The sequence below is a fragment of the Myxine glutinosa genome, chromosome 14, assembly GCF_964187855.1.
Source record: "Myxine glutinosa chromosome 14, kmMyxGlut1.1, whole genome shotgun sequence".
Classification (NCBI taxonomy): Eukaryota; Metazoa; Chordata; class Myxini; order Myxiniformes; family Myxinidae; genus Myxine; species Myxine glutinosa.
In genome coordinates, this window is record NC_136274.1 from 81,813,191 (window position 1) to 81,841,179 (window position 27,989).

At 48.4% G+C, this 27,989-nt stretch overlaps 1 protein-coding gene across 10 annotated transcripts in view; it reads right to left on the minus strand.

Moving 5' to 3' along the window:
* LOC137439963 (dystrophin) overlaps window positions 1-27,989 on the minus strand; it is a 1,283,433-nt gene that overhangs the window by 781,239 nt on the left and 474,205 nt on the right. For all 10 annotated transcript variants that reach the window (XM_078768445.1, XM_078768443.1, XM_078768444.1 and 7 more), the window contains 4 exons: window positions 24,518-24,652; window positions 22,607-22,756; window positions 22,254-22,415; window positions 21,228-21,326 (listed from right to left, as the gene is read on the minus strand). In XM_078768445.1, coding sequence (XP_078624571.1) covers window positions 21,228-21,326; window positions 22,254-22,415; window positions 22,607-22,756; window positions 24,518-24,652 — 546 coding nt within the window. The remainder of the gene's footprint in view (window positions 1-21,227; window positions 21,327-22,253; window positions 22,416-22,606; window positions 22,757-24,517; window positions 24,653-27,989) is intronic.

Below are 27,989 nucleotides of genomic sequence, written 5' to 3' on the forward strand. Positions count from 1 at the left end.
AGCTGGCATGCGCCCTCCCGGCGGCGAACGAGTTTGCTCGCCTGCTCACGGAGTTCCCGGCCCTCACGCGGCCGACGTTTTCGGCCGTCGCAGTACGACATGGGATTGAGCACCACATACCAACCACGGGCCCGCCGGTCTACGCCAGAGCCCGCCGCATCGACCCAGCCAAGCTCGCCGTGGCCAAAGCCGAGTTCGACGCTTTGGAACACCTCGGCATCGTGCGGCGCTCCGATAGCGCGTGGGCTTCGCCACTACACATCGTCCCAAAACCAGGGGGTGCCTGGCGCCCATGTGGCGACTACCGCCGCCTTAACGACGTTACCACCCCTGACAGGTATCCAATCCCGCACATCCAAGACTTCTCCGCCCATTTGGCAGGACGGTTCATTTTTTCAAAGATCGATTTAATACGGGGATATCACCAGGTACCTGTCAGGGCGGCCGACGTCCCAAAAACGGCCGTCATCACGCCGTTCGGCTTATTCGAATTCCTGCGAATGCCATTTGGCCTCAAGAACGCGGCTCAGGCGTTCCAGCGCTTGATGGACGGCGTGCGGCGCGACCTGCCGTTCCTCTTCGTTTACCTGGACGACATCCTCGTCGCCAGCACGTCCCGGGCCGAGCACCTCCTCCACCTCCGAACACTGTTCGGGCGCCTCAGCGAGCACGGCCTCATCGTCAACCCGGCCAAATGCCACTTCGGCACGACGGCCGTTGATTTTTTGGGCCACCACATCACCAAGAACGGGGCCGTGCCGCTGCCAACCAAGGTCGAGGCCATCACCACGTTTCCGCGTCCCCGCTCCATAAAGGCCCTGCAGGAATTCCTGGGAATGGTGAATTTCTATCACCGCTTCGTGCCCCGCGCTGCTCAACTCATGCGGCCCCTCTACGAAGCCCTCCGGGGCAAGCCGGCCAAACACGACGTCGTCTGGTCCGCAGCAATGGACACGGCCTTTAAAAGCTCAAAGCGGGCCCTCGCCGATGCAACACTGCTCGCTCACCCGGTGCTCAACGCTCCCATCGCCCTCACCACGGATGCCTCCGACTACGCGGTGGGCGCCGTACATGAGCAATGGGTGAACGAGGTTTGGCAGCCACTCGCTTTTTTCAGCCGGCAACTCCGGCCGAACGAGCTCAAATATAGCACGTTTGACCGTGAACTCCTCGGTCTACACCTGGCCGTTCGCCATTTCCGCCACCTCCTGGAGGGCCGACCCTTCACGGCGTTCGTCGACCACAAGCCGTTGGTTTACGCAATGGCCAAGGTCACGGAGCCGTGGTCGGCCCACCAACAGCGCCACCTCTCCGCCGTGTCGGAGTTTACCACGGACATCCGGCACGTCGCCGGCAAAGACAACGCCGTGGCCGACTGTCTTTCTCGGGCCAGCGCGAACGCGGTCCACCTCGGCGTGGACTTCGCGCTTATGGCGGCGGACCAAGCCACCGACACCACGGTGCAAGCCCTCCGGGCGGCGGACACGGGCCTCCGCCTGGCCGACATCCCCTTCGCGGACACTGTCCTGCTCTGCGACGTCTCCCAAGGCCAGCCTCGCCCCATCGTGCCCGTTACCTGGCAACGCCGCATCTTCGCCTCCCTCCACGGCCTTTCCCACCCACGCCGGAAAGCTTCCCAGAAGCTGGTGTCGGCGCGATTCGTCTGGCACGGCCTTCGACGGGACGTCCGCGATTGGTCCAGCACCTGCACAGCCTGCCAACAGGCCAAGGTCCACCGACACACCCAGGCCCCGCTGGCACATTTCACCGTGCCCGAACGACGTTTCGACCACGTCAACGTGGACCTGTTGGACCCCCTCCCCCCATCACGGAGTTTCACACACCTGCTCACCATGGTGGACAGGACCACCAGGTGGCCGGAGGCCGTTCCCCTTGTCTCCACCACCACCGCCGACGTGGCGCAGGCTTTCATCGCCACCTGGGTCGCCCGCTTCGGCGCACCGTCAGACATCTCGTCGGACCGCGGACCGCAGTTCACCTCCGAGCTGTGGGGCGCGGTCGCCCGCAACCTGGGGGTCAAGCTCCACCGTACTACCACCCCCAAGCCAACGGGTTGTGCGAGCGATTCCACCGCTCCATGAAGGCCGCGCTCATGGCCGGCCTTCAGGACGGCGGTTGGGCCGACCGGCTGCCGTGGGTCCATTTGGGCCTCCGCACGGCCCCCAAGGAGGACCTCCAGGCGTCCACTGCCGAGCTTGTCTACGGCCAGGCGCTACGCGTCCCGGGCGAATTCGTGCCCGACGCTACCAGTCCCTGGTCCGCAGCTCACCAGCGCTCGGACCTCCAGGAGACCGCCCGACGGTTTGCCCCCGTGCCAACGTCCCACCACGGTGACCCCCAGTCCTACGTCCCCCCAGTGCTTCGCACAGCGGAGTACGTTTTTGTGCATCATGACGCACATCGGGGGCCACTCCGGCCGCCGTACGACGGGCCCTTCCGGGTCCTGCGACGGGACGACAAGTCATTCGTCATCGACATCGGCGGCAGGTCGGACCGGATTGCGGTGGACCGCCTCAAGCCGACGCACGTGGACATCGACCAACCGCCACGGTTGGCCCTTCCGCCGCGGTGAGGCCGCCCCCCGTCCACGGTGCCCCCCACCACACCGGACCCCCCCCCCCCCCACGACCCGCCAGGGGTCGCTTCGGCCGGGTCATCAAGACCCCCCTTAAATTGACCCTGCCGGTGCAAGTCGATTCTGGGGGGACGTGTGTAGCGGCTACCGCTGGGTATACACAATCGTCTTGCACCTACCGAGGACGCGGAGCGATCACCATGCCGGGCTCGCCCAGGACGCCCGGGCATGCCCGCTCTCGACTTGCCAGGCCTCGTCCGGGACACCCAGGCGCGCCCGGGCATGCCCGCTCTCGACTTGCCAGGCCTCGTCCGGGACGCCCGGGCATGCCCGCTCTCGACTTGCCAGGCCTCGTCCGGGACGCCCGGGCATGCCGCTCTCGACTTGCCAGGCCTCGTCCAGGACGCCCGGGCACGCCCCCTCTCGCCTTTCCCGGGCAAACGCTCCGGGATAATGTGTATATATATTGCTGCCCGATAAACGGGCTTTTCAGAGTACCCGAGTTGATTTGACACAATAAAGAAACTCGGACGAATTCCAGCTTTTTGTCGCGTCCATTCTTTCGATTTACGTTGGAGCATAACTCCTACAAGGCCATTGAACAGGTTGAATGAAGAAGTAGGCTTAGTTGTGAAGTACATATCTTAAGTACATAGCTTAGTTGTGAAGGCTGGTATGGGTACCCTTACCAAGTTCATTATCCACTGTGGAGGCAAACATCTGATGATCTCACCCCAATTTAGCCTTGAGAAGCTCTTTACAAGTATTTCCCTTGACTTGTGGCCTCGTAGGAAATGAATAATTTGGAGAGAGAATAAAAAGAAAATTTTAATTTTATATTTTATAACCCCCCCCCACCTCCTCCTCCTCCTCCCCCAGCCCTCTCACCTTCACCTTCCCATTCCCCTACAGGCCAAAGATGAACACAAATCTGCACTTTATGCTTTGACAAAAACAGTTTCGCAACTTTACTATGAAACAAACCAAAGTATGAAAACACACATCTTACTCATAAAGATGCCAAATGGAATTGAGATGCTCTGGCTGAGTAATTTTTTTTATTTTTTATTTTTTAGAATATAATCCTACAATAATGAAACACATTTTTAAAAAACACGTTTAGAGGCCATTTTTCCCCGCAGAGCAGGGGTTGGCCTATTCTGGGCACCTTGGTCCCCTTTTTGAAGCAATGTTTTACGGCCGGATGCCCTTCCTGCCGCCAACCCTGTTGGTCGCCTCTTGCGACACGCAGGGAATTACCAGTGAGCTGGTGCTCAATTTGCCAATCGACTGGGATTTGAACCCAGGATCCTAGGATCCCAAGCCGGCACCCTAACCACTAAGCCAACACCAGGCTCAATAATGAAACTCATTCTAAAGAACAATACGTGACAAAGTTTGAACGGTGTTTTTTAAAGGTTCAGAAATCAAAACCCGACACAGCAGGATCACAGTAAAAACTAGAAAGCATATGAAAATGCAAAGGCAGTCCGCTTCTTTCTTCTTCTTCTTCTGTAGACTAAAAAGGACGAAAAAGGCTAAAAAAAAAAAATTGACGATTTTAGGCGACCGTGACGTTTTGACCTCATGTAAACCCTGCTTAAATTTCAAGTCAATCGCTGAAGATTGACAATTTTATGCAACCTTTTGATCTAAAAATAAAGCAATCAGCTTCTAGCTTTTGATTGGTGAACCAATTCAGTGACGCAATATGCAAATTCTTAAAATTCCAGGTCCGTTGGATGAAAATTGATGATTTTAGGTGACACTCACCTATGGCCTTTTGACAAAATTATTAATTCGTCTTCTTCTTATTCTCATAATAAGCTGTCACTTCCGATGTTGTTTGTAGAGCCTCTGGATCTGTTGAACCACACAACAACCTCACTCTGACGTAAGAAGTGGTGTAACCTTGGTGTTCCTAAGGATATCCAAGAAGAGCAAACCACTTGCTACCCGCACTTTATGCAGCAATTTGTAATTTGTTCAAGGAGTTGGAGATAACATCCCTACTTCTTCACGAGAGATGAAGGGGACCTTTAATGTAGGGGACCATCACCGTGGGACCTTTAATGTAGACGGATCTGAAACATCCAATCGATGGATGGCGAATGCATCGACACCTCACCCTGCCGGCTGAACACAAGAATGGCACTTTATACCTGGATGAGGATTTGAACCCAGGCTAGACACCTCAAGGACACCTTGCACAGTTCTACGTCTCGGCTATGCAGCAATCCATTTAAGTGTACATAAGTTCCTTTCAAGGAGCTTATAGTGGGGCAGGTATGTTTCTCCAATACAGACTCGACTGTCAGGAACATTCGTTCCGCTAATCCATAAAAGGTGAAATTGTTTTTTATTCTCGACAGGAAATACTGAATTTCACTGTCAAAACATGTCTTGAAGAACATATCTGAATACAAGTTTGGAATACTGAGTAACCATTTTTAATTTGTGGAGGTCAGTCTAATTGTGAATACTTCTTTTCTTCCTTCTACTTTGCTACTAAAATAAGATTTATAACCAACAGAAAAGATTCACTCGATTTGGTAAGAGCAGGTGTGGCTCCGTCACCCAATAGGGCATCACCCTGGACCTGACTGGGCCCTGCGGCACCTGGACCACAGTTATGATATATTCTCACGACTTCAAGCAGGTTTGGGTTGAAAGCACCAGGTACCTCCACCAGGCTGAACAATTTAAGTTTTGTATTCCACTGATAAGCCAGATCTGCATCCGGCGAATTAGTCCTCGTCACACAACAAAATCTGATCGGCTTGTTCTCGTCACCGACCCAACTCATCCACCAAGTTTTGTCAATGTGTCCACAACTTTTTGAGATATCAAGCTATAAATCGTTTTTAGCCCCAACTCTCAATGGTGAAGAATCACTTGGAAATTAAAAAATTCTCAGACACTGTCCACCAAGTGTTGTCCGAATCCATCCACAACGTTTTCGGATATCCTGTTCACAGACAAACAGACAGGGGTGAAAACATCAAGGAAACATCCGTCCACCTCCAGGTGGAGGAAACCAGCGCTGTGGAAATCAAACTACAACATGATGTCCCGTCTTCGTTTTGAAAGCCACAAACAGCACCAACGGTTTGTGACCTGAATCACGATCAAGCACAGCACTGAAGTGACAAATGTTGAGGTGAATACAACACAAATGGACAATGGCAAAATAGAGTCTCAGTGCTTTTCATCACATCACCATCAGTATACAGGAAGTGGCAATCCATATCCAGTACATGTATAGTGGGCGGAATAAAGTAGTTCCTTATATATGACTAAGGCCTGGTGTTGGCTTAGCGGTTAGGGTGCCGGCTTGGGATCCGGATCCTTAGGGTGCCGGATCCTGAGTTCGCATCCCGGTCGATCGCTGAATTAACACTCAGCCTGTCATCCTTCCGAGGTCGGCACATTGTGTACCAGTTCACTAATAATTCCTTGTGTGTCACAAGAGGCGACTAACAGGGTTGGCGGCAGGAAGGGCATCCGGCCGTAAAATTTTGCTTCAAAAACGGGACCACGGTGCCCGAAAAAGTCCAAACCCCGCTCTGCGGGGAAAAATGGCCTCTAAAGGAGGTTCTTTTATATGACTACATCTCCCCATTTTGAAGGTAAACATCCATATTCCCCATAAACGTTGAGTTATTAAAAATTAAACTTTTAATAGTTTGGTTCATGCGAATGTTCGTGAAGGTCGTTGGAGTCAACAGCATTGAGGTAATGTTCAAAATTTAAAATCCACAATGCACACTCACTAGAGCGGTTACCGGGTGAGACGCATCTAATTTAACTTTAAAAGTTTCAATCACTGAATTTCTCCTGCAAATATATGAACAACATCAAGAGTTCCAAACTTCCAGAGAATAATTCAGCGATCAACCCCGGAAACAAACACAATGTCACATGAGTTAACTTGTTTTGAGCAAATAAAACATATCATCGCTGTTCTCAGTTGCTATGACGATGACACTGCTCATTACTTTGGGGAATAAAAAACTGAAATGTATTCATTGGCCTGCAGTATCTTGATGGTTTTCGGCTGAATCGACCCGACATGGTGATCTTGCTGAATCGCTCGGGGTCCGCACCGTGTTGAGTTGGCATGAGTCCGTCACGAGGTGGGTCTTGGTCACAATTGTGAATGCCCCCCTTTTTGAGACGCTTTGGGCTTGCACTTTCATGTGGTCTGGTCATTGTCTCCTGAAGTTGATTTATCTACAAATTGAATGCGCTTCAGGAGGTCTTTGAATTGGATATGCCAAGGCTGCGCGGTGCTGGCCTGTGTGTCATGGGCGCAGTGCGAGTGGTACTCTAACTAGACCATTCGCACAAGTGTCATCTATTGCACAGTAGTGTGGTTCCATTAGACGTTAGGACTTCTTATGACCTTGGTGACTTCACCTGGTAACCAGGTTTTGTTTGAGTGATCAAGAACTCTGACTTTCTGTCTGACATACAATGGTGGAAGATTTGGACCAGCATGTTGGTCATAGGCATGCTTCATATTGTCTCCCCTTCCTCTTTGCATCTGAATGGTTCTTGCATGTTTCTTCAATGTGTCGTCTGAGATGTTCCAAGGTCGGGTGGTGCGGCCTGGTCTACTGAACATAATTTCGGCTGTTGCAGGTAGGTTTGTTGCTATGGGTGTAGCTCGCAAATTGAGCATGGTCCTGTTGACATATTGACCTGACTGGTAGAATTTCTTCCACGCCGACTTGACCGTCCGGACCATTCTTTCCACTATTCCGATGGAGTGTGGAAAGTGGGATGAGGAAGTTGTGTGCTTGATGGACCAGTTGACACACATCGTTGCATGCTTTCCCAAAGAATTGAGGACCATCGTCTGATACTAGCTCTACAGGTGCTCCAAGGAAACCGAATATTGATTATGTGACTTTTGTGGTTGATGTGTTTGAGGTGCTGGTTAACCTGTGAACGACCATATATTTTGAGCCAGCTATCCTGCTGGGGGAAACTAGGAGCTAGGTGGGGAGGCATCACACGAGGATACACATCACAAGGCAGATACGTCCTGGCCAGAAAGTTTGTCTGCAGCTCCCAAAACTCCTCAACCTCCAGTTTCTTCAGAGGTGTGGGTTTGTGTCCCGCCTCTGAAACCACGAAATGACAGGTGCTGACGTGAATACAATATAAATGGACAATGGCGGAATAGAGTCTCTGAGTGGGTTACTTCACATCTCCCTTAATATACAGGAAGAGGACAAACTGTATCCGGTACATGTACATGGGCATGTAACAGGTGTAATAAACTAGTTCCTTAATATCAACATAATAATTATCATTAATTATATCAATCATTTGAAATCAAATGTCTTGGTTTATTTTGTGCAAAACAAAATGCAAGATTGCACAGGAAACACAACTTAAGTTAATTTCCCAGTGATTTTTGTGGAGATAGCTCAGCTTTTGAGGCCTTGTGATTGGCTTTGAAAAACTCGTAACATTTCTCAGTCAATCATGGACCCACAAAGGAAAGACATTGTTCCTTTCACACAAATCACCGGGAAATTCAGTGAAGTTGCATTGAATTATTGATCGCGCAATTCCTCAAATTGTCCCAACAAATGTAATTCAGTCAACCTTTGATTTTCCACGTTGGACGAACATTATAGCCACTGCCGGGCCAACATTAGTCGAACATAATACGCGATTTTCAAAATGACATATGAGTGCTAAACCAGGCCTTGTGCACATGCGCTGTGCGTGGGTTTTCATTTACTCGGTTCTGATCTTAAGGTGCATTTAGCCTGCCATTCCTAGCATCAGCAACTCAAATTGTCTTGTAAACATAATTTTTACCATTTAGACGAAAGAGTGGCCAGGCCGATGTGGTTAAACATAACTTTTCTGTTCCTGAATGGAAATCAGACTCATGGAAGTAGAGGAACACAAGAAATATCTGTGGGTGAGAGGTGCCGGGTTTGACCATTTCCTGTTAATATAAGCAAGCAGAGGCAGTGGACGTAACACAAGCACACACAAACACACACGGATCTCCTTTTACCAATAGATGCAAAAATCTAGTATAATTTATGTTGTGACCCCGGAAAAACATTCCCTTTTTAAGGCCATTTTCCCCGCTAGAGCGGGGGTTAGCATTGCGGGCCCCATAAAAATAATCATGATTCCCTTTTTGAGGCAATGTTTTATGGCCGGATGCTCTTCCTGACATCAACCCTTTAGTCGCCTCTTACTGGCCCCGGAACCATACGAAAATATACATTTATAACGGCACTTGTGTGCATGACCGCGACTCATTGTGAAAGATACTGTATATGTATGGTTTCCCCGAAAGAATCATCAACATCAGATATCCCTACAGAAATTCCCAGGGCTCCCTCAACGTTAGCCAACATACAACACACCCTTTTGGTGTCAATAGAGGAGTGCATCCTATCTCCTGTGCTCTTTGGAGTGGCATTTGATTTTGTTACGCAGCACATGGATTCCATCCATCACATCGGAAATTCAGTGGACCAACGGGAAACTGGGAGATCTTGATGTTGCCGCCGATATTTGCCTCATATATTATAATGTCGGAAAGATGTGAGATGAAGCAGCCGATTTGGCACAAATCGGGCAGCAAGATATGACTCCGGATTAAAAAGTCAAAAGACTGAGATGATGAGGAATAATAACATCACTTTGACTGCACCAATCACCCTTGATAATGAAGAACTGAAAAAAACGTGACAGTTTGCAGACGTAGGCAGCAGTTTACAAACAGATGAAGTTTTTTTTTTTGTTTTTTTTTTTGTTTTTTTGTATACTGAATCGAGGCTCGTGAAAGAGCTAACATTTACTTCACAAACAAATCAACCAGACAAACAAAATACACAAAAAGAGGGAGCGGAAGACAAGATGGGGAGAAAAGGGGAAGCACACAAACACAACATCCGAGAGCAGGGAGATGTGTGGAAGGGAGAGGGCCCGGGGGGAGGAGGCATGGGAAGGGGGGGGGGGGGGAGGGAGAAGTATAAAGCACAAGGACACCAAGGACTTCCAGGACAGAAGTTGGTATTTCAAAAAGTGGAATTGGGGTGAAATTAGCGGGGGTAGAAAAGATCAAGGTTTTGGATGGGGGAAGATAAGAGATGGTGGTGAACAGCTGTTTTAAAGACTTGGAGGGTGGAGTGGGATTGAAGAGAGTGAGGGAGTTTGTTCCAGAGGCGGGAGAAAAGAGGAATGAAGGAGTGAAGGTGAGCAGAGAGTCTTGATTTTGGCAGTTTAACCAAAAGAGGGTTGCAGGCAGATCTTGTGCGACCTGTAGGAATATTTGCGGGACAGAGCCCAGAGAGAGCTGGGGGGGCAAGGCCAGAGAGGAGTCGGTAGAAGATGGAAAGACCACCAACCTGCCTGCGGTGAGTGAGTGAGAGGCCCTTGGAGTTAGCTTCATCGCGGGAGATTCCAATGATTCTGAATGCTTTGGTTTCAACAGCGCGAAGGCGAGCTAGGTGTGAGGCAGGAGCACCAGCCCAGAGGGGAGAGCAGTATTCCATTGAGCTGCGGATGAAAGCCTTGTACGTGGTGAGGAGCTCAGGTGTGCCAAGGAAGGACTTCGCACGACGGAGGATGCCCAGTCGGCGACTGGCTTTGGAGGCCAGATTTGAAATGTGGTTTTTCCAGGAAAGATCATGGCAGATAGTGAGACCCAAAAGCTTGAGTGACAGTACTTCTTGGAGAGGATTATTCAGAAAGTAGATGGGAGGGTTGTCCAGTCGGTCTTTTCGGAGAGACATCGTAAGAGTGTGAGATTTGTCAGGATTGAAAGACATGTTCCACTTGTTTGCCCAGTCTGTGATTTTGTCAAGGTCTGCAGAGAGTGAGGAGGCTGCAGACTGCCGATCTGAGGGATGAAGAATGGAGCGACAGAGAGTAGAGTCATCAGCAAAGAGATAGAGAGGATTTTCAAGAGAGTCAGAGAGACATTAAAAAGTGTTTTCCTGACATTAAAACAAGAATTGTAAAAGCAAGCAGTGCCTTTCAGAAGTTGAGCACTCGGTGGAAATCTTGGGTCATCTGGGAGAAGGCAAAACTGAAATTATTTAACAGCAATGCTATCTCGGTGCTGCTGTTTGAGACAGAGAACTGGAAAACCAACAAACAGATTGAAAGAAAACTTTTAAGCTTGCTTTGTAGATGTCTGTGGAGACTATTGAACAGCTAGTGGTTCAATTACATCTCAAACTAGAACGGCACTCAGTAGAGAGCACACCTCCACCTGGGTGGCCATACCACTCAATGGTGAAGAATCACTTAAAAAATTATTGTAGCCGGATCCGAATCCGGATCTTCACCAAGATCTAATCATTTCGTCGGTGTCACATACATCTCTGCCAAATTTCGTCCGAATTCGTCCACAACTTTGAGATATTTTGTTCACAAACGGACAGACATACAAACGGACAGATGGGTGAAAACATAACCTCCATCCACCTTTGGTGGCGGAGATAATAAATAAATAAAATCCTGGAAACAGCAAACGCCCAGCCAGTGACCATCATGGTGAGAAGAAGGATATCAACTCATCCGGGAATGTACTCGGAATATCTGACGATAGACTTCCAAACAGGCTTGGAAATGGACCCATGGGGTGGAACAGAGGAAAGGCAGACCCAAGGGTACTTTCAAAAGAACCGTCTCAACCGAGGCAGAATACATCACACCTATGATGGAAGACCTGGAAATGCTGGCCAAGAATATAGAGCTCAATGGCGTCGTCTCGTCTCGTCTCGTCTCTGCCTTATGCGCTGATGGTACGAGAAGATATAGACAGCTAGAGGTATAGAAAGGGCTTGGGTTTGATTAACGTATGCGACTCCATCTTATACAAAATGATAGATATTGCACCGTAGGCCCACCAGGGGGCCTCACCTGCATGGGCAGAAACAGGCATATCAAAACAATTCCAAGGAAACGCGCAACCTTGTGACCACAAGCAGACCAATGAGAAACAAAGCTTCTGGTAAAGCATGACTTCAGAAAATAAATCCGAAAATGAGTTCTACAGGAATCCTTGAGAGCAAACAACCATTCATTTATAACGTACTGGCAGAGTATCCGGCGTTACCCGTGATGTTCGAATCCTGTTGGCATTTGGACGAAATCAATTTGGTTTTTTGTTTCTATTTTTTTGTGGGTGCGAAAAACACTTCTCGACACCCACAGCGGAAAATATTACACCAACACACACACACACACACACACACACACACACACACACACACACACACACACACACACACACACACACACACAAAACACGCACATTGGAGATCATTTTATATTACCTTTCACATAGCTACAAAGGCTCAGGCATTAAAGAACATTTTAAAAAGGAAATAATAATAAATAAATAAATCGAACTCTTTTTTTTTTTCTTTTTTCTTTCTTTTTTCTTTGCTTAAAACCCTCCCTGGCACTCACTGATGAACCTCTGAAAGTTTGACGAAGATCCGCTCAGCCATCTCTGAGGAAAATGGCGACACACACACACAGACAGACAGACACACAGACAGATAGACATACACACACAGATAGACACACACAGACACAATGACAGACACACAGACAGACACATAGACACACACACACAGACACACACACACACACACAGAAAAACACACAGATAAACACACACAGACACACACACATACACACAGACACAAAGGCAGACACACAGACACACACACAGGTGGACACACACAGACACAAAGACAGACAGACACACAGACTGAAACATAGACACACACACACACACAGATAAACACATACAGACACAAAGACAGACAGACCGACACACAGACAGACACACACACAGACGGACACACACACACACAGATGGACACACACACGGACACACAGACAAGCAGCTCTCTTATAATATAGATGTACAGGGAAGGCGATGAGAAGAGGCAATGAGCACCGGTGTATTTGTGATGCATACGGTGGTGTAAGGATGGGGTCGGTGTATACATGCTGCGTACAAACGATGTACAATCGCTCTTCATTACCGATCTCGAGTTGAAACGTTTTATTTGCAACACATCCCATTAATATTTTTTCAAATTTGAACTTTCAGTTTTGAAGTCAAAATAACTTCAGCTTGTGATATAATCACACATCAGGTGTGCAATTCAATGTTTGTTTGTGTCCGATGGTGATGTTTTTTTGGATACTTCATGTGTTTACTGGTAAATTCGAATAGTTTCAATGTTCGCTGATGTGCGAGGGATTGATAAATTGGATTATTTATCAATGAAAGATTGTGTCATTCATTTTTCCTTCCGATAAAATGCTCTAAATGAAAATCTCAACCAACCCAAACTCTTCTCTGTTATTGAAGACTTATACAGTACTTTGTGTTTGGTTGAAGCCGTAAATGATGTTTTAAAACTTGCAGTGTGGTATTAAATTGTGGAGACAAAGTTCCAATGTAAACTGTGAACCGCCGGATATGAACACCCATGATATTCCACACATACACTGGAGGGCTGTTCCGTGACTCAAACGCACAGAGAATACACTTTCAACTCAACAGGTTTGATAAATGATGATGTGGGTCCAATGGGGAATAATGAATAAATAACTGATGGGAACAGAAATCCGGCAGCATGCTCAACTAGACGGAAACGGTACCTTGCCGAAAACCTCACCTGAAGCCATCACACACAGATTCGTTCGGGGACAAATAAAAGGATCATGAGGAATGGGGTAGAGGTTTGTGGTCGTCCCTTTTTCTGGGGCATCGAGAAGCACAGCATGGTCGTGCAGTCACTCTCCTGTGTTTGTGTGGGCTGCTCCGAGTGCTGCCTCGATCTGGCATCCGTGTGCGGCTGCGCACCGACTCGCCCTCACTCCTCCCGACTCCCACACTCTCATCAGTACTTGGTAGGCAGACGGAAGCTGACGATCACAGCAGCTCCCTCACCAGCGACCACTTGACGATGGTGCGCTGGCGTCCCACTCGGAAAATTTGACCATAGTTTGCTTGGAGACACTGGCTGCCTGACTCTCACACTCTCAAACAACACTCGGTGTGGCTGCCTGACTCTCACACTCTCAAACAACACTCGGTGCGGCTGCCTGACTCACACACAACACTCGGTGCGGCTGCCTGACTCTCACACTCTCAAACAACACTCGGTGCGGCTGCCTGACTCGCACACTCTCAAACAACACTCGGTGTGGCTGCCTGACTCTCACACTCTCAAACAACACTCGGTGCGGCTGCCTGACTCGCACACTCTCAAACAACACTCGGTGTGGCTGCCTGACTCTCACACTCTCACACAACACTCGGTGCGGCTGCCTGACTCTCAAACTCTCACACAACACTCAGTGCGGCTGACGCTGACACTCTCACACAACACTCGGTGCGGCTGTGTGATGCTGACACTCTCACACAACACTCGGTGCGGCTGTGTGATGCTGACACTCTCTCACAACACTCGGTGCGGCTGCCTGATTGTGACACTCTCACACAACACTCGGTGCAGCTGTGTGACTCTGACACTCTCACACAACACTCGGTGCGGCTGCCTGACTCTGACACTCTCTCACAAGACTCGGTGCGGCTGTGTGATGCTGACACTCTCTCACAACACTCGGTGCGGCTGCCTGACTCTCACACAACACTCAGTGCGGCTGACGCTGACACTCTCACACAACACTCGGTGCGGCTGTGTGATGCTGACACTCTCACACAACACTCGGTGCGGCTGTGTGATGCTGACACTCTCTCACAACACTCGGTGCGGCTGCCTGACTCTGACACTCTCTCACAACACGGTGCGGCTGCCTGACTCTGACACTCTCTCACAACACTCGGTGCGGCTACCTGACTCTGACACTCTCTCACAACACTCGGTGTGGCTGTGTGACGCTGACACTCTCTCACAACACTCGGTGCGGCTGCCTGCCTCTGACACTCTCTCCCAACACTCGGTGCGGCTGCCTGACTCTGACACTCTCTCCCAACACTCGGTGCGGCTGCCTGACTCTGACACTCTCTCACAACACTCGGTGTGGCTGCCTGACTCTGACACTCTCTCACAACACTCGCTGCGGCTGTGTGATGCTGACACTCTCTCACAACACTCGGTGCGGCTGCCTGACTCTCACACTCTCACACAACACTCGGTGCGGCTGCCTGACTCTCACACTCTCACACAACACTCAGTGCGGCTGACGCTGACACTCTCACACAACACTCGGTGCAGCTGTGTGATGCTGACACTCTCACACAACACTCGGTGCGGCTGTGTGATGCTGACACTCTCTCACAACACTCGGTGCGGCTGCCTGACTCTGACACTCTCTCACAACACTCGGTGCAGCTGCCTGACTCTGACACTCTCTCACAACACTCAGTGCGGCTGCCTGACTCTCACACTCTCACACAACACTAGTTGCGGCTGCCTGACTCGCACACTCTCAAACAACACTCGGTGTGGCTGCCTGACTCTCACACTCTCAAACAACACTCGGTGTGGCTGCCTGACTCTGACACTCTCTCACAACACTCGGTGCAGCTGCCTGACTCTGACACTCTCTCACAACACTCAGTGCGGCTGCCTGACTCTCACACAACACTAGTTGCGGCTGCCTGACTCGCACACTCTCAAACAACACTCGGTGTGGCTGCCTGACTCTCACACTCTCAAACAACACTCGGTGTGGCTGCCTGACTCTCACACTCTCACACAACACTCGGTGCGGCTGACGCTGACACTCTCTCACAAGACTCGGTGCGGCTGCCTGACTCTGACACTCTCTCACAACACGGTGCGTCTGCCTGACTCTGACACTCACTCACAACACTCGGTGCGGCTACCTGACTCTGACACTCTCTCACAACACTCGGTGTGGCTGTGTGACGCTGACACTCTCTCCCAACACTCGGTGCGGCTGTGTGATCTGACAAAAAAATGTTGGCTGAGCTAAGCTGCTTTTTATATCCAGGGAGGTCCCTCTTGCTGTGTGGCTTCCCTCCACCTCTCAATGGTATAGCTCGCGCCGATGCATGTGGCCAAAGTCATAAATGTGTTGTCACCATCTCCTCAGATCCAGCTCATGCCCATGGATGTGACAAAGTCTTGGAAATCAGCCAACATTACCGCTTTACACAAAAAAGGTGCAAAAACAGATCCTTGCAACTTCAGACCAATCAGCCTTCTCCCAATTATTAGCAAAGTCATGGAATCCATCATTGCCTCAGATATCAAATCCTTCCTCCACTCCAATGGCTTGATCTCTGACCATCAATTTGGTTTCAGACCAGGTCACTCTACTCTGGACATGTTGCTTCTGCTGTCTCAACAATGGATGGAGGTCCTCAACGCCAAACAGGAAATTAGAGCTGTCTCCCTTGACATATCACGTGCCTTCAATACGGTCTGGCACCCAGCTCTGCTCACCAAACTCTCCTCCAATTGTATCCATGGAAATCTCCATGCATGGCTTGCGGACTTCCTCTCTAGTCGTAGTCAACGTGTGGCCCTGAATGGGTTTCTCTCATCTCCCCTTCCTGTTCAGGCTGTCAATGTGTCTCCCAAATATTCCTACAGGTCGCACAAGATCTGCCTGCAACCCTCTTATGGTTAAACTGCCTAAATCAAGACTCTCTGCTCACCTTCACTCCTTCATTCCTCTTTTATCCAGCCTCTGGAACAAACTCCCTCACTCTCTTCAATCCCACTCCACCCTCCAGGTCTTTAAAACAGCTGTTCACCACCATCTCTCATCTTCCCCCATCCAAAACCTTGATATTTTCTACCCCCGCTAATTTCACCCCAAATCCACTTTTTTGAAATACCGACTTCTTTCCTGGAAGTCCTTGCAGTGGCCATGTGTTTTTTTTTTACCTCCCACCCCTGCCCCCCCCCCCGCCCCCTTCCCATGCCGCCTCCCCCCAAGCCCTCCCACAGATCTCCCGATGTCCCTGCTCTCAAATGTTGTGTTTGTATTCTTCCCCTTCTCTCCCCATCTTATCTATCGCTACCCTTATTCTATGTTTTGTGTGTCTGATTTTTTGTGTGATAAATGTTCGCTCTTTCACGAGCCTCGATCCTGTATACAAAAAAAATAAAAAATAAAAGTCATAAATGTGTTGTCACCATCTCGTCAGATCCAGCTCATGCCCATGTGTGTGACAAAGTCATAAATATGTTGTCACCATCTCATCGCAAAGTGTGCGCGTCACACACGTGGTATGGCCATTTTCAGCAGAACATTTTGTATTCAATCATGCAATATGGCCATTTTGACATGGTTAAACACATGACCGTTGGGGGGAAAAAGAGGGGAAAGGGACAGACACGGGGCTAAGGCGACAAGAAGCTCCCTCAACGTCAGATCATATAGTCGTTGCTAATTGGGGTTACAATACACCTGTGCTTATATTCATCCAGATAAATAATTATTAATTAATAACGAGGTAATTTCTGTAACAATACTTTGTGCATGTGGGAGAAGGGGGGGGGGGGGGCACCTGATATGCACACAGGAAATTGCTGCCATATTTGTAAAGGCAATAAAGACATAGCGACCAATCTTGTTGTGAGTAACCAGTTGCTGTTCATGATCACAACAATTATGTATTCATCATACAACAAGCACTTCATTTTGAACGCTTCCTGACTTTGAATGATTGTTTGGGATTTCCAAAGACATTCATTGGCACAAAATCCAAGAGGAACACACAGGAGTGCATGGAAGAAAGCAGAGGACCAAAATTTCAGATTTGATTGAAGACTTGACGATTAACAACAACAACAACAACAACAACATGAATTTTAAAGGCCATTTTCCCTGCTAGAGCGGGGGTTAGCCTTGCGGGTCCCATGACAATCTTCTCCATTTTGCCTTATTTTCTGCATCTCTCCTTGTTAACCCCCTTGCCCGCATTTCTTCTTCCACCATCTTTAGCCAAGTCTTTCTCGGTCTTCCCCGTCCTCTACTTCCTTCTACATTAATTTCCATCACTCTTCCCAACCAGTCACTTTCATCCTTCCTCAACACATGACCAAACCATCTCAACCTGTTCCTCTTCACAGCATCAATCACAGGCTCAATTCCCATCATCTTTCGCAATTCATCATTTGTCTTCCTCTCTCTCAACGATACTTCGCACATCCATCGAACCATTCGCATTTCCACCCTTTCCAGCCTTTGTTGCTGCTCTACGTTCATTACCCATGTCTCGCTCCCATAAATCATAACACTTCTCACACATGCAGCATACACCTTTCCCTTCAGCTTCAGCGACACTCTCCTCCTCATCAGCACGCCACTCAGTTCCCGAAACTTCTTCCATGCACATCTCACTCGAGCAACCGTTGCCGAGTCTGATCCACCTTCTCCATTCAGCATGTCTCCGAGGTAGCAAAATGTTTTCACACCTTCCAGCTTCACGCCATCTCCAAGATCCAAGTCAACATTTCCTCCATCTGCAGCCCTCTCTGTGCACACCTTACATTTGAATGTAGCTGCCACACTGGTTAATGACCCTCTCAGACTGCTACATTTTTGATGAACCCACTCAGCGCACATTGTACATTGAATGGAGTTCACTCCGACACCCTTCCTGCACACAGCACACGGCCACTTCCCAGTTCTTTCCACCTCACCACATGCTTTACCACTTGCCATCACCTTCGTCTTTCCGATATTCACCTTCAGACCTTTTGTCTCCATACAATCCTTTCACTTGTTCATCTTTTCCTTCAGTCCATCCATACTTTCCGCAATCAACACCAGATCATCTGCATACAACAACTCCCACGGTAAACCCTCCTTTACGTTCTGAGCCAGCACCTCCATCACAGCTACAAATAGTAGTGGACTTAGTACCGACCCCTGATGCACTCCCACCTTCACCTCAAACTCACCACTGTTCCCATCCTTCGTCCTTACAGCTGTGCGCGCTCTTTTGTACATTGCCATCACTACTCTGATCAACCATTCCTCCACTCCTAACTTCCTCAATGCCCATGTCAATACTTTGCGTGGAACCCTATCGAATGCTTTCTCCAGATCAACAAACCCAAAAAACAACTTCTTCCTCTTCTCCATGTACTTCTCCTGCAACTGCCTCACAATGAAAAGCGCATCTGTCATTCCTCTTCCTGGCATAAATCCAAACTGCATTTCGTCGATCTTCACTTTCTTCCTTATCCTCCTCTCCAACACCCTTTCCAATACCTTCATTCCATGCTCCAATAACTTTATCGCTCGGTACGAGCCACACTCCAGAGGGTCACCTTTCCCCTTGTATAGAGTTGTGCTGGAATGCGGCCTTCTTTCACCACCAGATTACAGATCTCTGTCATTCTCTTCACACCCCAACTTCCTGCTGCCTTCAACATATCTCCCACAACTCCCGTCGGCCCTCCCGCTTTTCCACTCTTCATTGCTTTTATCGCTTCCTCAACTTCCTTCTCAGTTATCGTCTCTGCCGGTCCTAAAACTGGGTTACGCTCTATGTTGCCCTCCCATTCATTCTCTGTATTCAACAGCATTTCCATATATCTTTTCCATCTTCCTTTAATTCCATCTGGGTCGACAACGATTTGTCCCACTTCATCCTTCAAGCAACTCACCCCCATCACATCACACCTCTCTTTCGCTATCTGCTTTGCAATCCTGAATACTGCTTTCTGACCCTCTTCCGAATCCAAGCGTTCTCCGAACATTTTCCTCCATGCCTCCTGCGCCTTTGCTACCTCTTTCTTTGCAGCCTTCCTGGCTGCCTTATAACTTTCATGCTCTGCTGTTTCTGCTCCCGTACCCTTCGCCTTCTGCCACTCCTTGAACTTCTTCCTCTTCTCGTCAATCCTCTTTCCAACTTCATCATCCCACCACCATGTTTCCGAGTGCCTCGGTGGTCCTTTTGTCCATCCACATACCTCACCAACGGCTCCCAACAGACTAGCTTTCATTGACATCCAACCACTTTCAAGCTCAACCACATCATCCTCTACCCTACTCAGCCTATCTTTTAATGCCTCCCTTACTGTCACCTCTTTCAACCTCCACACCTTCACTCTTGGTTGGTACTTCACCCGCCGAGCTCTCCTCGCACCTTTCACCCTTATGTCGCAGACAACCAAGTGGTGCTGTGAAACAGCCTCCTCCCCCGGGATCACCTTTGTGTCCCGGAGGTGCCCCCTATCTCGCCTACGCACCATCAGGTAGTCAACGGTTGTCGTCGACCCACCTGACGTGTATGTAACAAGCTTATTATCCTCTTTCTGGAACTGAGTATTACAAATCAACAAATCAGCTCCATCAGCAAACTCCAAAATCCTTTCACCTTCTCCATTTCTCACACCATATCCGTAACCCCCATGAACTCCCTCAAAACCATCCATACTCCTTCCCACATGTCCATTCAGGTCTCCTCCCACCACAACAACTTCCTCATCTTTCACGTTTTCCATCAGCTTCTCTATCGCACACCAGAACTTGTCCTTCTCTTTATTGCTTCGACCAACCTGCGGAGCATATCCCGAGATATACGATTGACGATTAACAAATGGACATATTTAATCCTTAGTAGCTGCTGTGGCACATCATTCTGTAACTGACACTTATTTGAACATCTAGAACTCGTAGAGTGCCTGGTCTCACCTCACACACTCATTCTGAACAAAAACACCATTGTTACCTGAACACACTATTATGGCCCACTGATATTATGGCCAACATACCTGTATCAACCTTGCACCCTATTATCGCACAAACATTGCCATTTTCCATAGCTTTATTGATTGATTATTGTGATATTTAACGACCACTTTTGTGCACATTGAGGCTAAATTGTGTCAAGGAAGATGTATGTGAAAAAAAATAATTCAAGCTATATAATCCCCTTGGATCGCCGAAGAGCGATAATATGTATGAAATTTCACATCAATCGGTTTAGGGGTTCTTGAGAAGATTTTTTTGTATATATTTTCAATGCAATGCAGCTACAAGACCACGTGACCAATGGCATCATAAGTTTAATACTTCACTCACATTGGTTCATATATATATATATATATAGTTACAGATTTTTCAGATAAGGATTTTGATTCAAGCAATTATGGCAGGAATGCCACTTCATTGATGACATCATCGTTATCACCCTATATACCCCACAGGGAGTTTATTACATGCGCCAAGTTTAAATTTTATTCGTTTAGCGGATTAGAAGAAAAATGTCCATTTTTTTTCCTTTCATCCAATATGGTTGCCATACCATGTGGCCTATGACATTATAATTTAAATAACATATTCTCCATGGGGAGTCCTTCCTATGTTTAAAGTTTTGCAACGATCGCACAGGCGGTTGCAGAGAAAAACATTGTAAAGCAAACATTTGTCAATTGCCAAATCTACTGCAAGGCTTTCGACTCATGTTTGTGCATCGTTTTTACACATCATGGACATTCTATTGTTCATTCGTTTTTGTTAACTTTCTAGCATTTGCATGTTTTTCCTTTCATGAGACTCATTTGCTGTGTATAAAACCAAATACAAATGGTATTAAAATTCCAATGAATGAACCCAAATTCCTTTTTAAAAAGAGGCTTCCTGGGTGACAAACCTCAATGGGCTTGATCTGTGCGGTGGCATCTGGTGTCGGGTGAGCAGCCGCCAGTTGCTGTAGTGCCACCTCATGACCCAGAAGGTCTGTCTGCATCTCCTGCCCGGCGACACCGGAGAGGGGTTTAAGAGAGGGAGAGTGAGAAGCGTTGGAGATAACAAACCCATAAGGGGGTAAACAAACCACAGAAACCTCAAAGTAACTAGAGCTTCCAGGGAAGCAGAACTCAACTGAACTGACTGGACAACTTTAAAGTAGGTCGGGTCTCACATGCCAAGTTTGATGAAAATTCGTCAATATATGTGGACGCCAGATTGTTAACGTCGTTTCAGAGCTGAAACAATATGCCGGCCTATGGCGGCCATTTTGTGACAGATCGGGTTGACATGCGACAGCAACCTCCCTTGTGTGGTAAGAGTCTCACACACCAAGTTTGATCAAAATCCATAAATATTTGTGGACGTTAAAGTCTTAACGTCGTTTCGGAGTTGAAAACAATATGGCGGCCTATGGCGGCCATTTTGTGACGGATCGGGTTGGAATGCAATAGCAACCTACCTTGTGTGGTAAGGGTTAAGCATTCTAAGTTTGATCAAAATCTGTTAATATTTGTGGATGCTAGTGTTAACGTCGTTTTCATGACCAAAAACAAAATGGTCACCTACGTCCACCATTTTTCAACGGATCGGGCTGAAATGTAATACCAACCTGGTCCTTGGGGTAAGGATGCTGCATGTCAAGTTTGATCAGAATCGGTTGATATTTGTGGACGCTGGAGTGTTAACGTCGAAAAGTTAACGGACGACAGACGACAGACGATGACAACGACGACAGACGACGGACGCCGGAGAGTTCAGTGTGTGATGAACTCAACTGGACGGTAGTCAAGTTGAGTTAACAAGCATGGCTGTACGTTCAGGTCATAGCTGTGATGGTTTCCCAGACTGCATGTTATACAGATCAAAAGTCCTTCTCAACCCTAAACTGTTCCTTCTTTCTACCCAAGCACCATATATTATGACAAACCTGTGTCTGCTTGGGTAACTGGCTCGCATCCTTGTGGTCAGCAACATATCCCATCAACCGTCGATCTAGTGCGGACAAGGCATCTGCCACGCCACTCAGAGCCTCGTCCATCTCCCTCTTGCCTTTCTGTAGGCCCGAGAGCCACTCTCGCCTTCTCTTGGTCTGAAAAACAAGGTAATCAGCACACCACCATATCTCGACAACAATATGCTTTGCTCTTCTAACAACTTCAAATATAGGTCATTGTGGCCAACAATTGTGAAAAGGTGGAATGCAATAACCTTTGGCTTCCATAACATCACCAAGTAAAGGAAGAGGGAAAAGGTTATTACAGCAATTTTGAAACTTCTCACCCTCTGTGTAAGTTCGTTCCTACGCGCATTGAGAGCTTTGAGCTTCTCGCCGATTACGTCATCCAGGATCCCTCCATCCACCAGTGTCTGGGACAGCTCCTCGATGTGCGTCCGATTATCACCGGGATATGCCAGCAGAGTGTCCAGTGCCTGTTGTCCACAGGGAAAGGGGTAGGTTCGGCCCAAAGGGGGCACGAGAACAAGGGGTGGCACCAAACTCTTGTGCAAACGTACTGTATGTCTATCTACCAGTGTCTTAGTCCGTCCAAACACACATCTACATCTGCTGGTGGTTATTTCAATAATTGAATTATCATCCATGTTATTTTACACTTTTCATTGCCAATGATAAACAAAGTTTATATTGTTTCGTAAGTTATAAACAGCATCAGGTGTCCAGAGGACAGCAGGAGATTGAAAATCGACACAACCGAAAGACTCACAAGGGCAGAAGAGCAGAAAGAAAAATAAATATGGGAAGAAAAATAAGAAGGTCGAAAAAGCAACAGAAATATGTTTGAACAACAAATTGGAGCAAAAAGGGGGAAGGTGTAAAAACACACCCAAAAAGAGAATGTGATGCAGTGTGATTATAAAAGCTTCATTATCATCCAAGTAGGGCTTGTGCATTTTACCTTATATGGGGTTAGGGGAGGGGAGATGGGGATGAGGAAAAGAAAAGTTGAGAGAAGGATGGGAAGAGACGATAGGGAGAGTGAAGGGACAATAAGTGATACGAGATGGGGTGAGGGGGTTGGGAGGGGGTGAGGGTGTGGAGAGTGAAGGAAGGGAAGCAACGAACAGTTTACTTAACCAGAAAAAAAGAAAACTGTATCTATACTATAAGAGAGATGTTTACCTGTCTGTGTCTGTCTGTCTGTGTGTGTGTATCGCCATTTTTCTCAGAGATGGCCGCACCGATCTTCTCAAAGCTTCAGAGGTTCATCAATGAGCGGTGGTGAGGGATTTAGGCAAATAAATAAATAAATTGGGGAGGGGGGTGCGGATTATGTGAAATTATGCACTCTGTAGTGCATAAGCCTTTTTAGTTATGTGAACCACCTTTAGAGGCCATTTTTCCCCGCAAAGCGGGGGTTGGCCTTTTTCGGGAACCGTGGTTGTTGTTGTTTTTCGGTCCCCTTTTTTGAAGCAATGTTTTACGGCCGGATGCCCTTCCTGACGCCAACCCTTTTTGCCGCCTTTAACGACAAACAGGGAATTACCAGTGAACTGGTACTCAATTAGCCGACCTCGGAAGGATGACAGGCTGAGTGAACCCCCCTGGCGTTAATTCAGCAATCGACCGGGATTCGAACCCAGGATCCTAGGATCCTAAGCCGGCACCCTAGCCGCTAGCCCAACACCAGGGCTTTTTAGTTATGTGAAAGGTACGTTAAATGATCCCGACCCCATTCCTTAGTAGGGAAGTGATTTAAACCCTCACAAAAAAAATAAATAGAAAAAAGAACAATTTTTTTTTTTTTTAATACCAGGAACAGGATCAGAACAGCACCGGGCAACACCTGGTACCCTTGCAGGTACAAAAAAAAACACCAAGTGGAGATTTTGATATTCGGAGCAGGATTAAAAATTATAATAGATGTAAAGCTTGTTAATGTGAAATATTATAGAAAATAAATATGAAATAACACCAGGTAATATATTCTGATGTTGTCGCTCCAGGTTTTGAGGACAATTATCTGGCTGCCAAATATAAACCATCCCACAAACCGTGGAAAATTAATAACAAGGCCGGAACTAACCAGAAAATTGCATATATGACTGCAAGGTACAAAGACAAACAGCGAGAGAATAAATTGTTGTAGAAAAAAATAAATATAAATGTGAGTTAACAGAAGCTTAAATTGATGTCGTTTCAGGAAGTGAGCATATCGGTCGCACAATACGTACAATGACGGAGGCCGCGGCCTGCTCTGGCTTGCCATCGGCACGGTCGGCTTTCTGCAGGGCCTCCTCAAGTTCATCGAGCCACTTGCTTTCAGAGTCCAAGTGCTGAAGCAGTTGCTGCCAACAAGACCACACCTCCTGGACCAGACAAGAGTAGAACGCACATATCAGCAAAGGGTGGGGAAAAGTGTGGCAGCTTAAGGAAGAGAAGGATCTGTACAAAAAATACGTCATTCTTTTTTGGCAGCTTATGACTCCCTCACCTCCCCAGTGATACTCAGTTGTCTCACCTCCCCAGTGATACTCAGTTGTCTCACCTCCCCAGTGATACTCAGTTGTCTCACCTCCCCAGTGATACTCAGCACCTCCCCAGTGATACTCAGCACCTCCCCAGTGATACTCAGTTGTCTCACCTCCCCAGTGATACTCAGCACCTCCCCAGTGATACTCAGATGTCTCACCTCCCCAGTGATACTCAGTTGTCTCACCTCCCCAGTGATACTCAGTTGTCTCACCTCCCCAGTGATACTCAGCACCTCCCCAGTGATACTCAGTTGTCTCACCTCCCCAGTGATACTCAGCACATCCCCAGTGATACTCAGATGTCTCACCTCCCCAGTGATACTCAGCACCTCCCCAGTGATACTCAGTTGTCTCACCTCCCCAGTGATACTCAGATGTCTCACCTCCCCAGTGATACTCAGTTGTCTCACCTCCCCAGTGATACTCAGTTGTCTCACCTCCCCAGTGATACTCAGTTGTCTCACCTCCCCAGTGATACTCAGCACCTCCCCAGTGATACTCAGATGTCTCACCTCCCCAGTGATACTCAGCACCTCCCCAGTGATACTCAGATGTCTCACCTCCCCAGTGATACTCAGCACCTCCCCAGTGATACTCAGTTGTCTCACCTCCCCAGTGATACTCAGCACCTCCCCAGTGATACCCAGATGTCTCACCTCCCCAGTGATACTCAGCACCTCCCCAGTGATACTCAGCACCTCCCCAGTGATACTCAGCACCTCCCCAGTGATACTCAGCACCTCCCCAGTGATACTCAGCACCTCCCCAGTGATACTCAACACCTCCCCAGTGATACTCAGCACCTCCCCAGTGATACTCAGCACCTCCCCAGTGATACTCAGTTGTCTCACCTCCCCAGTGATACTCAGCACCTCCCCAGTGATACTCAGATGTCTCACCTCCCCAGTGATACTCAGCACCTCCCCAGTGATACTCAGTTGTCTCACCTCCTCAGTGATACTCAGCACCTCCCCAGTGATACTCAGATGTCTCACCTCCCCAGTGATACTCAGCACCTCCCCAGTGATACTCAGTTGTCTCACCTCCCCAGTGATACTCAGCACCTCCCCAGTGATACTCAGTTGTCTCACGTCCCCAGTGATACTCAGTTGTCTCACGTCCCCAGTGATACTCAGTTGTCTCACGTCCCCAGTGATACTCAGTTGTCTCACCTCCCCAGTGATACTCAGCACCTCCCCAGTGATACTCAGTTGTCTCACCTCCCCAGTGATACTCAGCACCTCCCCAGTGATACTCAGTTGTCTCACGTCCCCAGTGATACTCAGTTGTCTCACGTCCCCAGTGATACTCAGCACCTCCCCAGTGATACTCAGTTGTCTCACCTCCCCAGTGATACTCAGATGTCTCACCTCCCCAGTGATGCTCAGCACCTCCCCAGTGATACTCAGTTGTCTCACCTCCCCAGTGATACTCAGCACCTCCCCAGTGATACTCAGATGTCTCACCTCCCCAGTGATACTCAGTTGTCTCACCTCCCCAGTGATACTCAGTTGTCTCACCTCCCCAGTGATACTCAGTTGTCTCACCTCCCCAGTGATACTCAGCACCTCCCCAGTGATACTCAGATGTCTCACCTCCCCAGTGATACTCAGCACCTCCCCAGTGATACTCAGTTGTCTCACCTCCCCAGTGATACTCAGCACCTCCCCAGTGATACTCAGTTGTCTCACCTCCCCAGTGATACTCAGCACCTCCCCAGTGATACTCAGTTGTCTCACCTCCCCAGTGATACTCAGCACCTCCCCAGTGATACTCAGTTGTCTCACGTCCCCAGTGATACTCAGTTGTCTCACGTCCCCAGTGATACTCAGCACCTCCCCAGTGATACTCAGATGTCTCACCTCCCCAGTGATACTCAGTTGTCTCACCTCCCCAGTGATACTCAGCACCTCCCCAGTGATACTCAGTTGTCTCACGTCCCCAGTGATACTTAGTTGTCTCACCTCCCCAGTGATACTTAGTTGTCTCACCTCCCCAGAGATACTTAGTTGTCTCACGTCCCCAGTGATACTTAGTTGTCTCACCTCCCCAGTGATACTTAGTTGTCTCACCTCCCCAGTGATACTTAGTTGTCTCACCTCCCCAGTGATACTTAGTTGTCTCACCTCCCCAGTGATACTTAGTTGTCTCACCTCCCCAGTGATACTTAGTTGTCTCACCTCCCCAGTGATACTTAGTTGTCTCACCTCCCCAGTGATACTTAGTTGTCTCACGTCCCCAGTGATACTTAGTTGTCTCACCTCCCCAGTGATACTTAGTTGTCTCACCTCCCCAGTGATACTTAGTTGTCTCACCTCCCCAGTGATACTTAGTTGTCTCACCTCCCCAGTGATACTTCTGCTTTCTTCTGCTTTCTGCTTTCTTGCTGAACTTCTGCTTTCTCCTTTTCGAAATTCCTCTCGTAGCTTTAAATTAACGACCTGCATGGTTTGAGCAGCACATCGGCCATTTGTGAATGATCATTCAACCAGAAACAAGGTTGTTTTAAACTGACATGTCCTGTCAAAGCGAAGGGAAGTCCAAGATGGCTGCACCTATGAAGACGAAGATTGTGTCACGTGACTGTGGATCCGGCACCCTCCTGCCCTCTCTCGCTCCCCCACTCCTCCATCCCCACGAAGCATCAAGTATTTTGTGTCAGGCCCCGAAAACAAACACACATCCTTATGACGCTCCGGCCCTTCCGTCGGGCCCTCAAGTCTGCAGCTGCAGTGTTTTCATCAACATTTCCCTTGGCGTGGATGCAGTAAACAACCGAAAGATGACATCAACAAACAGGGATAACGACCTGCATGGGACAAACAGGGATAACGACCTGCATGGGACAAACAGGGATAACGACCTGCATGGGACAAACAGGGATAACGACCTGCATGGGACAAACAGGGATAACGACCTGCACGGGACAAACAGGGATAACGACCTGCACGGGACAAACAGGGATAACGACCTGCATGGGACAAACAGGGATAACGACCTGCATGGGACAAACAGGGATAACGACCTGCATGGGACAAACAGGGATAACGACCTGCATGGGACAAACAGGGATAACGACCTGCATGGGACAAACAGGGATAACGACCTGCATGGGACAAACAGGGATAACGACCTGCACGGGACAAACAGGGATAACGACCTGCATGGGACA